This window comes from Mustela nivalis (assembly GCF_964662115.1).
Source record: "Mustela nivalis genome assembly, chromosome: 7".
NCBI lineage: Eukaryota > Metazoa > Chordata > Mammalia > Carnivora > Mustelidae > Mustela > Mustela nivalis.
Window position 1 is genome coordinate 11327162 of NC_139026.1, and position 17516 is coordinate 11344677.

Below are 17516 nucleotides of genomic sequence, written 5' to 3' on the forward strand. Positions count from 1 at the left end.
TGGGTAGATAGGTGGTACCTGGATGGATAAATGGATGGACAGATTAGTGGGTGGTTGGATGAGTGGACAGATGGATAGATTGGATGGATGGGTGGTGTGCGGATGGTAGATGGGTGAATGATGGACAGATAGCTAGGTGAGATGGATGGATGAATAGGTTAGAGACTATGTAGGAACAATACTGTGATTTATAAGAAATACATATATTTGGTCATTCATTTGGATGACCAAAATGTATTTTTCATATATATATGATCTTCATCCACAGTTCCCGGCTCACAGCTCCCCAAAACCCTTGGAATTTCCTGAGTAATAAGAGCCATGGATACACCTTGTGTTATGATATTTGGTCTCTTGTCCTCAGCTCCTGAAAACACTGCAGAGCTTCTGAGGTGAAACAAGTGTCTTGTTATTCACAGCACATGGTAAGTTCACCACAGCTGGAGTTAGATTCCCAAGGTGACTTTGGGAAACACCTAAGGTTGGGGTCTGCTTGCCAGGGGAACCAACCATGAACTGAGGGTTGGAACTTTCAGTCTCATGCCCTGATTTTCTGGGAGGGTAGAGAGGCTAAAGTTTGAATCACCCAATGGCCAAGGAGTTAATCAACCATGCCTCCGTGATGAAGCCCCCCTAAAACCCCAAAACGGACAGGGTTCAGAGATCTTCCAGGTCAGGAAGCCAGAACACTTGCACGTGCCACTGTGCTGGCCCCAAACTTCAGTGGGGACAGAAGCTCCTTTGTTTAGATCCTTGCCTTATGTATCTCTTCATCTGGCTGTCCATTCATATTCTTCCATTTCCTTCATGATAAATGGGTAATCTTGTGAGTAAAAGGGTTTCCTTGAGTTCTAGGAGCTACTGTAGCAAATTAATCAAATCTAAGGATCGGGTTGTTTGAACCTCTGATGGACAGCCAGGCGGTCAGAATTGGCCCCTGAAGTGGAGGGTGGGCTTGTGGGACCGAACCTTCACCTGTGGAATGTGATGCTCTCTCTTGAGTAGATAGTGTAAGAGTTGAACTAAATTCTTGGACAGCGTTGGTGTCACAAAATTGCTGTGGGGGTACAGAAGCCTCCCCAGCGCACACACACATGTAACCAAACCCAAGCTCTATCCAGTGCACAACAGAACTCATCACTGACACATGGATTATGCCTCAAGGAAAGGGTTTATTCAAACAAACCTCAGAGCTTCTACCTGAAGGGTTGGGGGTTGGGTATGTTTAAGGACAAGGGGTCAGCATGTAAGTGGCATGAAATATGCTAATTGGATAGAGGAAAAAGCAGGTGCCTTCCTTTCTGAGCAAGCGTATCTCTTCATGGGACACACGTTCAAAAACATAAATGTGATGAATGGGGGGACATCTCAGGGTGTGCCCTCAAGGAGATTACTTTCATTCGCTCCTGGTCCCTTCTGAACAGCTGCAAGGATTCTTCCTGGTTTGCTCCTGTCTTAGCCGGTCTTACTGGTGAGTGGTCAACTTCTGCAAAACGAGTTCATAAATCAGTCAGGTTAGCCTAGAGTTTTCTTAGGGTAGAAGAGTCCAGCTTTGCTATCTTACCGTGGTGATTACACACACACACACACACACACACCCCACACACACACATTGGAATTGGGTCCAAGAACCCAGAAGACTTAGACTTCCTTTTAGTGACTTTTCAGCCACTGCTCACATCGTGAGAACAGTTTTCCCAGAAAACACCCTTCTTCTCCTCCTCCCAGGATGGCTTTATTCCGTGGGGAGGAGGAGGCTGTGTTCATTCAAGTGGTTGATGGAACTAACCTAAGACCAGCAGATGATGGGTCGTTCCTCTTTAAAAAAAAAAAAAAAAATTATTTTGATGTCAATACTCATTTATCTGCTTTCCATTTCGTAAAACAAGTAGTCCACATCATAGAAAACTTGAGAACTACAGACAGCAGGATGAAGGCACACATGAGCACGTCCCCCGCAGACAGAGGTGGCTGTCGTGGGACCTTGCTGAGTCTCTCCCGCTTAGATCTGAGAAGAGAAAGTGTGTACACAATTCTCATCCTGCTTTTCTCATCTAACTGGGTAGAAGAGACGTTTTCCACACTGATCCAATGACGGGCTCTCCTGAACACCATCTGGATAGGTCCATCATGTTCTCTCGAATGGATGACGAGTTGTCTTGGACCAGTGTCCTAGCGCTGGGGCATGTCGATGGTGTCTAGTTTTTCACAACTCTCAATTCTACTGTGTGCAGGAATTAACTTTCAGTAACAGCCTTTTGCAAATCTTGGACTCCCCCTTGCAGGGCACTGGGCATGGAAGTCGAATCTGTGTGTGAGCCACAGACCACCGGCCAGACTTCCTGAGTCCTGCCTAATGAGAGAAAGAGTGGGGCAGGGCTGGAAGGCGGCGGAGGAGTTGCAGAGTGGATTTTTATTTTATTTTATTTTATTTTATCTTATTTTATTTTATTTTTGGACTTCATTTTCAGTCACCTCTACACCCAAAGTGGGGCTCGAACTCACAACCCTGAGATCAAGAGTTGCATGCTACATGGACAGAATCAGCCAGCCATCCCCAGGCACAGTTAATTTTAAAATAAAGGGTTTTTTTAAAAGTTTTAATTCTAGGGGCGCCTGGGTGGCTCAGTCGGTTAGGCATCCTGACTCTTAGTTTCTGCTCAGGTCATGAGCTCAGGGCCGTGAGATCCAGACCCGTGTCAGGCTCCGTGCTCACTGCAGGGTCTGCTCGAGATTCTTCTGCTCTCCCATCCCCTCTGCCCCTTCCCCTGCTTGAGTCCATGCACACGCGTGCTCTCTCTTTTTCTATCTCTCAAATCTTAAATGTACTGGGTAGTTATATACAGTTTGGAAAAGAGGTGTTCTAAATATATGCACACTCAGCTTAAATTAGCATGAATATTTTAGGTCTCCTTGGCCTTGAACCCCATGTGTACACCCAGAAAATCCTGTCTGTTCCCAAATTTCCCTTCCAACCCCAGCATTTCCGGAGTCCCCAGGGATTTATCACGGGCCACTGCTGGTCTTCCTTCTGCTATCATTAGATCATTGCAAACAAATGTCCTGACCCTGAGTTTTCGTAGTCGAAGACCGTATTTTGCCTCTGCTAAACCAAGATTCCCTGGAGGCAGCCGGACCCGGTTGGGCAGAAAGGGAAAAGGAGTAGTTTACTCACCTCTGTGCCCTAATTGGGATCTTCTAGAAGGTTCCCTTGGGCGTCTGGACATGCTGGGGCTGGCAGAGTGCTCTCACTTCCCACCCTCGGACACTGTGTGTCTCGTAGCGTAGGGTCTGCTGGCTGTTGGACACTGAGGCGCTCAGTGAGTAATTGTGTATCCACCAAGTTCATGAACTGTCCCTCTGCCCACAAATGCACACTGCCGGTGTGCACGCAGGGCTCGGCCTGGTGCCTGGCAGAGACAAAGCCCAGGAAAACCCTGGCTTCTCTCCCCCCGCCAAGGGGTAATTGCACCTGTCAGGGGCTTCCCAGCACCCTACTATTCTTGTGTCCTACCATTGACCTCTTCCTCATTAGCTTGGCTTATCTGGGGTCTGTCCCCTTCCTGGATTCCCAGGGCCATTAGAGCAGAGACTGTGTCTTTTCTCAAGATGTCCTGGCCTAAGCTTGTACTCCATGACGGGCATGGGTGGGGGGGAGGCGGGCAAGTCCCTTTAGGATATGAATCCTTGTGTTTCATAGTTTATCCCCAAATTTGCCCCAGCTTATTAAGAAGTGAGAAAAAGTACCCAAAGAGTAAAAAGTATATTAATGCAGTAGAGTAAGAAGACCTCAAACACCTCCAAGCAGTGGTTCCCAACCTCGGCTGTACAGTGGAACTACTGGGAGCACCGTTAGAACTCCCCAGGTGCAGGTCATAACCCCGGTCAAGGAAATCCCGGTCCCTGGGGACACGAGGGACCTGCCCCCTCATCAGTAGTCATTGAATTTTCCCGGGTGATTCCAACTTGCAGTCAAGTTTGGAAACACTCCCGTAGGCCCTGGGTCCCTGTTACGGGCTTCAGTTAACTAAAATCTGTGGAACGAACAAATGGATGGATGAATGAATGAATGAATGAATTTATAATTATGAGCCTTCACACCCTCAGCAAAGGCTGGTGCGACCCTCCCCGGGACCCCAGGAGGTGGCCTTGCTACCCAGTCCCATTCTATCCTCCCTATAAAACTAAAGAGGAGTTTGGAAATTCTCCTTTATTTCCCCAGGAATGGTTTTTACTTTTTACAGCTGGATATTTAATTGTCCCTAAAAAGGAAAGTCTAGCGGCGCCTGGGTGGCTCAGTTGGTGGAGCATCTGCCTCCAGCTCAGGTCATGGCTCTGACCCACGATCATGACTGAGCCCCGCGTCAGGCTCCCTGCTCAGCGGGGAGCCTGCGCTCGGCTCTGCCTGCCCCTGCCCTGCTTGTGCTCTTTCTCTCTCTCTCACTCTGTCAAATAAATAAAATATATTTTTTTAAAAGAGTCTATAAATATATTTTTCAAACAAAATTCTTTTCCCAGCTCATTTGAAACGTTACCTATATCCTGGAAGGCCACCCTCATGTCATTCAAGATGCGCGTTGGTGGCCCCCTGCGGGGAGCCAGGCCCCGCCGGATGCTGGGGTCGCTCGTACCCCTGCCCTCCCAGCGGGCACACCGCGCGGTAAGACGGGCAGCAAGCACCTACACGAAATTTATGATTGCTGAAGAAATTTGTGATTTCTGAAGTGTGTGAGCAGCGCTTTGAACAAAAAAGATGGGATTTTGGAAAAAAGAGGAGGGACCTCATTTGGCAGAAGGGTGCGGCAACATCCTCTGTCTCGGCAGGAAGGACAGTTTCCAGCCTGCCTCTGTGTATGCACCTGCCTGCTGAGCACGACCCGGGGGGGGGACTTCAGGAAGACCACGACCACATCTGCCCTATGCACCCCCGCACCCCTTCCTTCCTACCTCCTGCTATGGCGACCGGCTCTTCCGCCAGCGCCGCCCTGGAGGGTCTGCGTGTAGCGCATGTTGAGCTGCTTCAGCTCCTGCTCCAGCTCCCGGGCGGCCGACCTCAGCTCCTCGGCGGTCTCTGCCCTGGCCCCGTCCTCCAGGTGCTTCCAGTTCTCCAGGAGGCTTTTCACGTCATACATGAGTAGGAAGCCAGCCCCGGCAGCGCCCAGCAGCCGCGCGCCTCTGGTCATGGTCAGAGCGGAGGCTGTCTGCTGCCCTCCCGCCCTCCAGAAGGGGACACGGCCTGTGGCTATGAAATTTTTGACCTTAGCCATGAAGCCAGAGTTGACTTTGGCCATCTGGTAGGCCCGAAGCCCCTTGACGTGGTGAAGGGTTTGGACAAACCTATCGACGCAGGTCAAAGTGGCACCGATTTTGGGAAACCCTATTCCTTCCAGAGTGTCATTCGCTGCGGGGGTTTCCATCTGTATCACCTTGCTGGCTCTCTCTCGGGCTGTCGAGTTGTTTTTGTCTTCTAAGAAACTTGTCAACATGCTGGTGGCAGCTGCTGTCACCCCCAGGCCCAGTCCAGCTGTTGAGAGCATCAGACTGGCCCCTCCTGTCACGGGGGACAGGGCGAAACCCAAGAGGCTCAAGACTCCGGAGACAGTGCCCGAGGTGCTGGCCACCAGGTTGGTCTTGGTGAGCATCTTATGGTTGGCGTCCACTTGGTCTGCGATGGCGTGAAGCTCCTTGATGCTCTTTTCCAGCTTATGCTTCTGCAGGGGAAAGCATAAGAGAAACATCTTCTCCTCCTGCGAGAGGTCTTCCGGCATGGACACTTCCTTCCATCGGATCAACTCTTCCATCAGGATGTGGTACAGCGTGTCGGCCTCATCCCTGTGGACAGCCCAAGTCACGGAATTACTCCTCCAGCTCTGGGATGGGCTCCCCAATAAAGCTAAAACTTCTAGGTTATGTGAGTTCTCTCATGCGTTCAGGGAGCCGTATCCTGGGCATGAAGCATCCAGACACAGGGCTCCTCTCTAGAGGGTCACCTGGGGTGGGGGGTGACCTGCATGTTTACAGTGGAACAAAGTCGAAGCCATCGCTCTCTGCGTCCAGACTGGCTTGCTGGTCCACGCACCCACGGACAGCTCTCGTCTGACTGTCCAGGGGACTAATGACCACTGTGATGAGTACGAATGACTTTTGTTATCTTCTCTTAATGACTATAGATAGGCACACGTGTGTAATTTATACATCTAGAACAGCTCATGAGCAAGGCTATCCAGGGAAATGAGAGTCCTGGCAACCGATAGAGGAGAGGGCTTGGTTTTCTGTTTTTCCGTTAAAAAGGGATCTACCTGGAAATCGTGGTTGCTTCTGGGGAAGAGAACTGGGGAGCAGGGAACCATGAGGGAGATTTTACTTTTGACTGTTTGCCTTTCTGCTCCTTTGAAGTTTTTTTTATCATGTGCATGTACTAGAATTAACTCCGAAAATTAACAAAACAACGCTTGCAAAGAAAAAGGAGGGAGAACGTCCAAGGAGACCCCAGATATGACCCTCTTTTATAGAGAAGGGCTCATCGTTGGCCATTCGGTTTGATGGTGTTGTGTTATTTCAGCAAACCAGAAGTAGATTTCTAATAAGAGGGCGGTCGTGCTTAGACACGGAAGCTTCTGCTCTGTTCTCTTGTGAGCAGGAAAGTAAGTCATCTTAAGAAGAAGTAATGAGGAAGGAAAAAAATTCTTCCATTAAATTAAAATTAAAGTTAAAAAGTTCTCTCCATTAAAGTTAAAAAGTTCTCCCCTGTATTTTGGAGAAAAGATCACCATTATTCCATTTTCCTGTGGAATCAATTTTGTCTAGTTCCTAGAACATAAGGTTCTGCAGGCTCTGTGTTTGGGAATCACTGTTCTGAGCAAATTTGTCTTATAGGATCGGGGGCTTCGCAGGTGGTACCACCGGACTGCGCGGGATGCCGGAAACAGCTGCCTACAGCACGTCTCAGAGTCTGACTTCTCTGACCCTTAGATTTGTTCTCGTCCTCGTCCTACGTGAGCACCCACAACAGACCAGGCATGGGTTTAATACTGGAGAGGAGGTCTTTGGAAAAGAAGGCAGGGCTCCTGGGAAAACCACGCTGAGACCAAGCAGTCCTGAGTCCTCCAAAAAGGGATTATTGACGATCACTTTAGAGCCCTGGGCAAGGCCATCAGCAGCCTAAGGTAGACCAACCAATGGACCCCTGCCCAGGGAAGCAGCAGGAGCCTCCCAAAACTCCACCCCAGCACCATGTCACTCTTTAACAAAGACTTACTCAGAGTGATCTTTGGGACGTTTCTGTACACATAGGAGTTGAGCCGCCCTCCAACAAGTCTTAGAACTACACAGTGCTAGAGGAGGAAGGCTTCCTCAGACCTCTGGACATAGAAGGCAGAAAGGCGTCCACGCCCCTGCCACAGTGGATGGGGTGTCCAGACCACTGACACAGAAGTACTCTGATACACCTGCAGGCTCTGAGAAGGACTGCTGCATTGGCCCTGATGCTCTCTGCCAGCCCACTGCAGAAAGAAAGTGGCCATCTACCACGTTTGCTCCATCAGTGCGTCCAAGCCCCTGCCCCTGAGGACATTGCTGGCCCCAAGGACAAAGTGACTCTCCCTAGATGACAAGCCAGTCTGTGATGGGATTTGGCTGAGAACCTGGGACTCCAGCTTCCCAGAAGCGTCTAGTTGGCCTCACCTGCTGGTCAAGCTACTGTTCCCTTGAGAAAAGGGAAACCGTCTCTTCTGCCTTCACCAAAGGAGGGGGGACAAGCCCGTGCATAGGCACTGTGGACGTGACCTAATTCACTCAAGTCCAAGTCCATCAGCCAGCAACATGCATACAGGGCTTTGTTCTGAGCTGCCCCAGGATCAGTGGGCCCCCGTGAGTCTGAAGACTGGAAGAGGGATGGATAGAAGAGGGAGGGAGGGAGGTACGGGGAATGGACTGTTCCCATCGTAAAAGGACAGGCAGCTCTGGTTTGCATGTCTCAGGAAGATTTTAATAATTTAAGAGTTTAGGGTAGGCCCTGGAGCTCCTTTTACAGAACCTATGGACCCTTGGGCAAAAGTAAGGACAGCCTCTCTAAGGCTGGGGCCAGGCTCTGCCGGAGAGCCTAAAGGGCCGGGCAAAGGCTGTGAAAGAGGAGGCTCAGGAGTTTAGGTCCCAAAGCCTAGACATTCTGGTGACATGAGCAAGGATGGGGAAAAGGAAGCAAATTCTGCTCTAGGAATCCATCGGCCAGTAGGCGGAGGGTCTCGGCACCTGTTAACGTGCTTATCAAAGGTTTTAAATTTGCTTTCCTACAAAAATGTTTTATGAGGATGTATAAATCCTCCCACCCCCTTTTCTGTACATTTCCGATTGCAAAAGGAGATACGTGAGACAGCATGATCCACGCTTAGCCAACTCTGGTCCGAACACATTTGTATGTTTCCTGCCATGAAACAGGCCACAGCTTAGTGACAGAATCTGGATATTAACAATCAGATTTCCTTCCCCAGCTCAAATATCCTGGGAGTCAGGTCGGTGCCAGATGCTGTTCTAGAGGCTGGGATTAGGTCTCTGGGTCCATCAGTCCAAATCTCCGCCTTCGTAGAACACACATTGCGGTGATTATCACCCCCCCACACACCGCCACACACACACACACACACACACCACTGTTCTAGGATTACCTGTCCAAACCACTTCTCACCACCACCATCTCCCAAGCCTCTGGATGAAAGAGTATGTAGTACACTTCTTCTCTAGTCACCTTGTCCAGAAAATTTTTAATGATGCTCTGGCAAAACAGATTACCTAGTTATAGTATTGTAGACAAGAAAAGCAAGGTTAGAATATCAAAAATATTAATGTCTTGAAAATTTCTCATCATCTTGGTCTAATGATTTTAACCAAACAATTAAACTCTGATAAGACTCAGTGCTAACTAGGACCTGGTGAAACTGGTGATCTCTTGGGTTTGTTACTCTACAGAAATGTTACTCATTTTCAACGCTCCTCTGTGCTTCACTGAATGCTTGCTAATTATAATTGTCATTGAATGAATGCTTCAAGAATACATAATCTCAGGTGGTTTTCCTATTTTTTCAATACTTATTTTTCTCATTTTGGTTCCATGCCTTGTTGGATTAGCTTGAGTTCTTAAATTATTTAATTTTATGAAACGGCTGTAGCATTTCGCTATTGGCAGCTGGTTTGCCAAAACCACTCTTCATCATGCTAAGGTTTGTGTTTTATTCCTATATTAAAATATTTTTATTAGGATTATTTTCAGACTCTAAGGAGATGATCATAATTTTCCTTTTTTTAATTTATCCCATGAATATAATGTATTGTCTGCATAAATTTCCATATATCGAATTGTCCCTGTATTTTCATGAAAACCTCAATGTGGTCATTGCAGATTTCCGTATCAATCTGCTAAAGATTTACATTCCCTATTATACTTAATATGTTCATCTTAGGGTCACAAATATTGAGGTATAGTTTTCTTTCTGTGTAATCAGAGCTTATTATTAGTGTTATATTCATTCCCTGCTCAATACATACTGTGTTTTGTGTTTCAGGGGAAATTTATACAACATGAATATTGCTTGTTTTCTGGAAGCTTCAAAGCACTTTCAAACTTTCTGATGTTTGCCACAGCTTCATGGGAAGCTTTTGATTTTTAAAGGTTTTTAATGTGATTCATAAATGTTTCTCCTCCCTGGCCCTAGTCCTCACCCACACCTCTTCCTTTGTTGAAGATTTAAGGGGCAGTAACAAAATCCGTGATATTTCAACTCTGGTTCTCGTTTTCTGTAAACAGGTATTTCTCACATTCTTTGAAAAGATGTTTCATGGAGGAAGAAATACAATGGCCAATAAATACATTGGCAGCCCCCCAAAATTCATATTTAGGCCACAGCAAAATACCATCTCACCGACCACTTCGGCAAAAGTTAAAAGAATGAAAGCATCCTTGGGGCATAGTTGGTTAAGCATCCGACTCTTGGTTTTGGCTCAGGTTGTGATCTTATGGTCGTGAGATCGAGCTCTTGGTTTTGGCTCAGGTTGTGATCTTATGGTCGTGAGATCGAGCTCTGTGTAGGGCTCCACGGCCAGCACATAGTGTGCTTGAGTTTTGTGCTCTCTCTCAAATAAATAATCTTAAAGAAAAAAAAAGAATAAAAGTATCCCATGCTGCTGAGAAAGAGAGAAGGGACTGTGTCTTCTGACACACTTGGTTGGAGCGGGAAGTAATAACACTTTCAGAATGATGATTTGGAGTATCTCAAAACATAAATGTGCGTAGGCTGAAGTTCCCATTCCTCCTCCGGAAAGTCGTCCTCCACAAACAAAATGGCTTATACACAGAGAAGCATGTGTAAGACCCTCACCAACTCCTTGCAGTGGTCAAGAGAAATGAAAACACCTAGAAATATCCATGTGGAGAGACCATCTACATTTAAACACACCAACATCAAAGAAGGACTTACAGACTTGAAAAAGAATGAACCCAATCTATATGAACCAACCTGGAAAGAGATCCAGGATTTGTTAAGTTAAAAAAAAAAAAAAAGTGAATAACATGATCTCCATTTTTAAAAAGATTATAGATGTGGTCTAGGACTAGGGGAAAATTCCGGGTGGAGGTACACCCAGTGGAGAGCAGGCTTAGCCTGGGGGAGAGAGGCTGAGGTTGGGGGAAGGAAGACTCACCCCTCTACTTTTGGCTCATCTGTCCTACTGGACTTTTGTTACAGAAACTACATGCTTCTTTCACAATAAAAACTAGTAAAATAGGGGCATCTGGGTGGTTTAGTCGGTTAAGTGTCTGCCTTCAGCACAGGTCATGATCCCAGGGTCTTGGGAGTAAGTGCTGCGTCAGACTCCCTGCTCAGCCTGCTTCTCCCTCTCTCTCTGCCCCTCCCCCTGACTTGTGCTTGCGGACACATGCGCTCTCTCTCTCTCTCTCTCTCTCTCTCTCTCTCTGTCAAATACATAAATAAAATCTTAAAAAAAAACAAAATAGTAAAATAAAAACACCTTCGTAACAAGGCATCCTTTTTTCCTCACCCCCTGGTCATGACCAACTCTCCAGCTTGTGTGGTAAGGCCTTTAGTGTAGGGAACACTGTTGAGCACGTAGTGAGACAAGCAAAAGTTGAGTGAATTAATGTCATTAAATATTAATATTGTCATTTTTTAAAAAATCTACATGTGCCAAGTTTTCCTAACCTGTTATTTTGACCTTTGGGGTCATTTTCATGACAGAGTGTCTCCTATATGCAGAAAATGATTTCAATCTGATTTGTACCCAATTTAATACTCTTTACTAATTGATGTTATAGATATGAATTGTTCTTATTTATTGCCATAATTGTTCCACCTTGATCTGAATCACATTGTTTTAGGTGTTCTGCTCTTTCCTTCTTCCTCTCTTTCTAGTCCACACAGACACACTGAAGAGGTCTCAGCTGATGTGGTAAGTGCTTTGGAGTGGCTGCCCATGAAAGCTCCTTGAAGGTAGACATGTCTTTGCTCTCCTGTCTACACTATACCAGGTGAACAACCTGTAATGGGGGCACAGTTAGAAGAAGGGCTCATCATTCATGAAACTGAATTTTTTTCTATTTAAAATTGTTGTTGAGGGGCGCCTTGGTTGCTCCGTCGGTTAAGCATCTGCCTTTGGCTCAGGTCATGATCCCAGGGTCCTGGGATTTAGCCCCACGTTGGGCTCCCTGCTCAGTGGGGAGCCTGCTTCTCCCTCTCGCTCTGCCCCTCCCCCCACCTGTGCTCTTTCTCTCAAATAAATAAATAAACAAACTCTTTTTTAAAAGTTAAAATAAAATAAAGCTGTGGTTGACTGTCTTCCCAGTCCTGGCCTAGAACCGACCTTAAGGAGATGGGGCTACCTCATTTTGTGGGGAAAAGTAAGAGTGAGTGAATGGGACCAAGGCCTGGCAGTGCTGGGTCTCCTTGAGATGGACCCATATCCCTTCAGTTTTAGGAAGCCCCTCTAAGACTGTGATTTATGCAGAGGACTAAAGACAAGTTTCATGAATCTTCATATTCCATATTCTATCATTTCTGTAGTTTAAAATGTACCTTCTGGCAGGAGAGCTCAGAAGGTCAGACTACCTGGGAGGAAGCAGCCACCCTTCTCCCAAAAAGGGCTTCATGCTCTTCTGGTTGGCTTAGATTCCCCAGCACTGATGGGCCTTGGCTGTGGCCACCCTCCGTTCAAGGACAACACACACACACACACACACACACACACACACACACACACACGAGCCCTCTCTCTCTCTCGGCTTCCTATCTCTGCCCCCGAGGAGTGATGAACTGGCCTGCCCATCTTGCTCCCTCATCTCTCCTCAGTTGGGCACTCCCAGTTCATCAGCCAGAGGCCAAAGTGCTCCTGAGATCTGGGTTTGAGTTTACAGGGAGAGAGAGGCTCTATTGGAGTAAACCACATAATGAAATCCACTTTGCCAGGGAACACTCTGGCAAATTCTTGGGCGCTGGAGATTCAAGCCCAAGTCAGGAGATGCCATAGCCCCTTGTGCTAATATCTTCTCCAAGGACCACTGAGTGAAGGGTGTGGCCGGACAGAGGCCAAGTGCAGGTACGTCTGGGTTCCTGAATGCACAAATGAAAGCTGACCCCCAAACTCGCTGCACAAGCTTATCAGTTGAGGGGTGCAGGGATCAGTGGGGCTCATGCAGAGGCTGTATCTCAATCTGAATATATATTCTGATTTGGGTTTCATAAAATATGGTATCTGGAGCTTAGGGGCCTTGGATGCAATGTCTCAAATAGTAAGGGGGTTGTGAGCTGGATCTTGTGGGAAATGAGAATGAGAATGAGGTCTTAGACCCTTGCCTTCACTTTAAGACCTAGGACCACCCATACTCAGGGCTCCAGGCTACTTGCCAGTCTCCAGCATCTCCCCTTGTCGATCAAGACTGCACTGTGGTCAGAAGAATCTGAGGGAAGGGGAGTGTTACCTGAGATTCCAGGTGATGCTATAGGCAAGGGGCTCTGACCGCTCTCTGGTGCTTCTCTCACCGTAAGTGAGGGTGGGTCCTGAGCCAGAAGGGAGGCAGCTTCACCTCCTAAAGAAGAAAACAGACCCCACAGTCATCCAGAGAGGCGGTGGCTTCACACAGAGCTGACACGGAGTCAGACCTAAGAATTTGTAAACATATGGAATCCATGGAAGATGGTGAGCTTAGAAGGAGAAGAGAGAACCATGAATGGAACCCTGAGAACTCCCAACATGAAGGAGGGAATTGGGGAATAAAAAGGACGCCCTAAAGACTCAGAGGAACTTGCCCAAGAAGTGGAAGTAAAGAGAGGGACCCAGAAGTCTCTTTTCTCTCTCCATTACCCTGTGATGATGCTGGACTTCTGGATAAATGGGTGCTGGATGAATGGATCCGGTTGTCAGCGTCTCTTGGCCGTTATTTGAAAGTGACAAGGAAAGGATGCAAACATCATCCATTAGAAACTGTGAAAATCAGGTACCATTTTTCCTGTTCTTCTAAAGGATGCCAGAAGTCAGAGAAATGAGTAGGACTTTGGCAGGAAAAGGAGAGACAATGCCAGTAATTGCAAAAAAAAAAAAAGAAAAAGAAAAAAGAAAAAAAAAAAGAAAAACGAAAAGGCCCTTTTTCAAGGTGAAGGGCATTCCCAAAGTGCAGAAGTAAAATCTCTAAAATAGAATAATCTATACAGATTGGCACCAAATTTGGATTGGTTCCAAGAACCAATGGACTAAATGAAGAAACACAGTGAGATGGGCCATATCTGTAGGAAGCAGTTTGTCCTTCAAATGGAGAGGAGAAGAAAATCTGCACTGTGAACAATTTGAAAACTGCCTGATTCCAGCCTGGGGGAAACAGAAACAGAAACTCATGTAGTACGCCCACAGAAGAAAGAACAGTTCTGCTGGCATAGAACACAGTCCTGGCTTCTTCTTTATTTGAGTCTCCCATAAATAGCTGTTCCATGAAAACAAGCAACTGAAACAAAGCCTACATAACAAAAAAAATATTAACTTGACATCAAAAAAACAATCAACCCAACTGAAGAATGGGCAAAGGACTTGAGTAGATGCCTCTCCAAAGAAGACACACAAGTGGCCAATAAGCCCATGAAAAGATGTTCAGCATCACTCATTGTCAGGGAAATGCAAATCAAAATCATAATGAGATACCATCTCATACCCATTAAGAAAGGGATTATTAAACAGAAAATAACAAGTGTTGGCAAGATTGTGAAGAAGTCAGAACGCTTGCACATTGCTCATGGGAATATAAAATGGCGCAACCAGAGGCACGTCAGATATCCAAAAAATGAAAAATAGAATTACCGTATGAACTACTGGCAATTCCATTCCTGGGTATATACACAAGAGAACTGGATGCTGGGACTCCAGCCAATCGCCGTCTTCCTGTGTTCATAGCAGCGTCAGTCACAATAGCCAAAAGGGTAGAGACAACCTAGATGCCCATTGACGGATGAATGAATAAATAGAACATGTGGTATATGGAATAGATACACAGAACACATACAAGGAAATATTATTCTGCCTTCAGAAGGAGGGAACTTCTGACACATGCTATAACATGGATGAACCTTGAAGACAATAGGCTCATTGAAATAAGCCAGACCCAAGAGACAAACATTGCATGATTTCATTTTATGTGGTTGCCAGAGGAGTCAAGTTCATAAAGATGGGAGGTAGAAGAGTGGTCGTGGGGAGCGGTGGGGCTGGGAGAACCCCTGGGGAGTCAGTGTGTAAGGGGCACAGTTGCCATTTGGGAAGATGAGAAAGTTCTAGAGATGGCAGCCAAACAATGTGAATGTACTTAATACTGCTGAACGCACATCTAAAAAGGGATGAAAATGGTCAGTTTTATGTGATGCATATTTTATGACAATAAAAAAATATATATGTTCAACATTAAACTGGAAACAGTAAAAATAAAAACAGTTGCAAATAGAAACAGAAACAAATAACAGAAACGAATGGCATATAAAGAACTCTCCAGAAAGCTGTTGCCCAAAAGCTGATGAAAATTATGAACAATTTAAAAGGAGGAAAAAACGGGGGCGCCTGGGTGGCTCAGTTGGTCGAGTGTCTGCCTCTTGCTTTTAGCTGAGGTCATGATCTCAGGATCGTGGGATTCAGCCCCACATCAGGCTCTGTGCTCAACTGGGTGCGTGCCTGGAATTCTTTCTCCTGCTCCCTTTCCCTCTGTCCTTCCCCTCACTCACGTGTGCCCACTCTCTCTCTCAAATAAATAAATTAATTAAGTCTTTTTTAAAAAAGGGAAGAAAACTGTGAACAATTACTTTGCAATTACTTTTTTTAAAGCAAGTGCCATAGTTTCCTGTACAAGAGCAAAACAGGGATTTCAGGGCTCAGCAAGACACCAGGAGGAAATGAAGAGGAAACTCGTCAGGCTTAAGAAGGAAGAGATGAGAAAAATAAAGCATCACAAAAATAAATGTTATCAGAATTCTCATGAAAGGGAAAAGATGTTGTTTAAAGAAAAAGTGATCGACTGGGTGCCTGATGGCTCAGTCAGTTCAGCATCTGCCTTTGGCTCAGGCTCGATGCCAGGATCCTGGGATCGAGCCTCACATTGGGCTCCCTTCTTGGTGGGGAGCTTGCTTCTCTCTCTCCCTGTAGCCCTCCCCCTGCTCCTGCTCTCTCTCTCTAAAAATAAATAAATAAAATCCTTTAAAAAAAAAAAGTAACCGACAATGAAGACAAAGATGAAGACAATGAGCAAAGTGAAGTGAAAACAAAGGTCGGGCAAGAGGTGAATCATGAGAGACTATGGACTCTGAAAAACAATCTGAGGGGTTTGAAGTGGCGGGGGGGGGTGGGGGTCGGGGTACCAGGTGGTGGGTATTGTAAGAGGGCACGGATTGCATGGAGCACTGGTGTGGTGAAAAAATAATGATACTGTTATGCTGAAAAATAAATAAATTTTTTAAAAAAAGAAAGAAAGATAAAAAGAATGCACCGGATAAATGCAAAACTCCAACATCTGCTAATTGGAATTTCCAAAGAAGACTAAGAAGCATGAGCAGAACAAATATTTAAAGTAAAAATCTAGAGGGCACCTGGCTGGCTCTGTCAGAAGAGAGGGTGACTCTTGATCTCAGTCAGGGTCTCAAGTTCGAGCCCCATGTTGGGATTGGAGTCGAGTTAAAAATAAAACTTTAAACAAATAAAATAAAGTTAAAATTCAAGAAATCTTTCTGGACATAAAAGAGCACACCATGTCCCAGGAGAATGACCACCGAATGGTAGTACCAGGCCAGAGTCTAGCGAAGCTACCAGACTCCAAAGAGAACAAAAGGACCCTGGGGCCACCAAGCACATGGGCTTCAGACTTCCCGTAATAGCCTCGCAGCCCAAGAGCCACGGAGCAGCACCTGCAAGCTGTTTGTGGTGATCCTGGGTCTGTGTGTGACAATTTTGTCATGCCTGTGTCCTGGGAGATTGGCATGCTATCAGTTCTTAGGAGCATGGAAAGAAACATTATGATTCATAGTATCTTAGATTTACTTTTTAGGATTTACCCAGAAACTGATAAGCCTTCTTTTTACCTCTTATTCAAAACCTACATACAGAACAATAAAAACAAAACAAAACAAAGCCTACCTACACATACTTTTTACATGTTCATTGTAAGAAAAGCAGATGCTTTAGATAAATGTCAGAAAGAGGACACAATCCCTTTAAAAATTTTTTTTTCTTTTTAAAATTTCTTTTCAGTGTACCAGAATTCATTGTTTATGCACCACACCCAGTGCTCCCACCCCCGCTCCTCCAAAACCCTCAGATTGTTTTTCAGAGTCCATGGTCTCTCATGGTTCACCTCCCCTTCCAATTTCCCCCAACTCCCTTCTCCTCTCCATCTCCCCTTGTCCTCCATGTTATTTCTTATTCTCCACAAGTAAGTGAGACCATATGATAATTGACTCTCTCTGCTTGACTTACCCAACTTTTGTATCAACATGGATGGGACTGGAAGAGATTATGCTGAGTGAAATAAGATGCAATCCCTTTTGATGCCGTCGCCTGTGATGATGACGAGACAAACTAGTATCTTAACTAGCGGAGTGTTTCACAACTTGTCCATGCACTTTCTCCCATATTGCTTCAAACCTCATTTGTAAGGTAAGCGTGTTTATGTTTCTCGTACTTACTCAGGCTTCTCCTCGTGTGTGCCCAAGGGATGAGTTCAGGTTCACCAGCTCCACGGTCAGCCCACTCGGAGCTCCTACCCCGGGTCCCCATAACTGCAAGGACTTTCTTTCTCTCTAACTTTGGAATTTTAGGCAGATGAGACGAGGCGGCTCTGAGCTGGTTTCCACGGCTCTGGGGAGCAGCTGACCCTAGTCTGCTCTACCAATTGCACAACTAACAGTGAGCTCAGTAAATAAGTATCCACTTATCACCAGGCTGCAGGAAGTGCATAACTATTTTGGCCCGCTCCTCCGGAAAAAGCCTCAGGG

The 17516-nt window shown here is 46.1% G+C and overlaps 1 protein-coding gene across 2 annotated transcripts; it reads right to left on the minus strand.

Moving 5' to 3' along the window:
• Positions 1 to 1152: 1152 nt before the first annotated feature.
• Positions 1153 to 17471, minus strand: APOL5 (apolipoprotein L5). Of its 2 annotated transcripts, XM_082740334.1 has the most exons (6): positions 17208 to 17471; positions 12983 to 13090; positions 8664 to 8787; positions 4948 to 5832; positions 3176 to 3298; positions 1153 to 1486 (listed from the first exon to the last, which is right to left on the minus strand). In XM_082740334.1, exons 1-5 carry the CDS (start codon positions 17296 to 17298, stop codon positions 3199 to 3201), a joined length of 1308 nt encoding a protein of 435 aa, XP_082596460.1. In that variant the 5' UTR covers positions 17299 to 17471; the 3' UTR covers positions 1153 to 1486; positions 3176 to 3198. The 2 variants fall into 2 exon arrangements, with proteins under 2 accessions (XP_082596460.1, XP_082596461.1); XM_082740335.1 differs by lacking the exon at positions 3176 to 3298.
• Positions 17472 to 17516: the final 45 nt, after the last annotated feature.

What these genes read in the sequence shown, in the direction of transcription:
- APOL5 (XM_082740334.1), bottom strand. Translation starts at nt 17,298, where the DNA reads ATGGGGACCCGGGGTAGGAGCTCCGAGTGGGCTGACCGTGGAGCTGGT. An exon ending in ACACACGAGGAGAAGCCTGA is followed by an intron (nt 13,091 to 17,207) that starts GTAAGTACGAGA and finishes TTTCTTCTTTAG; the next exon opens with GAGGTGAAGCTGCCTCCCTT. An exon ending in GTGAGAAGTGGTTTGGACAG is followed by an intron (nt 5,833 to 8,663) that starts GTAATCCTAGAA and finishes GGCTGTCCACAG; the next exon opens with GGATGAGGCCGACACGCTGT.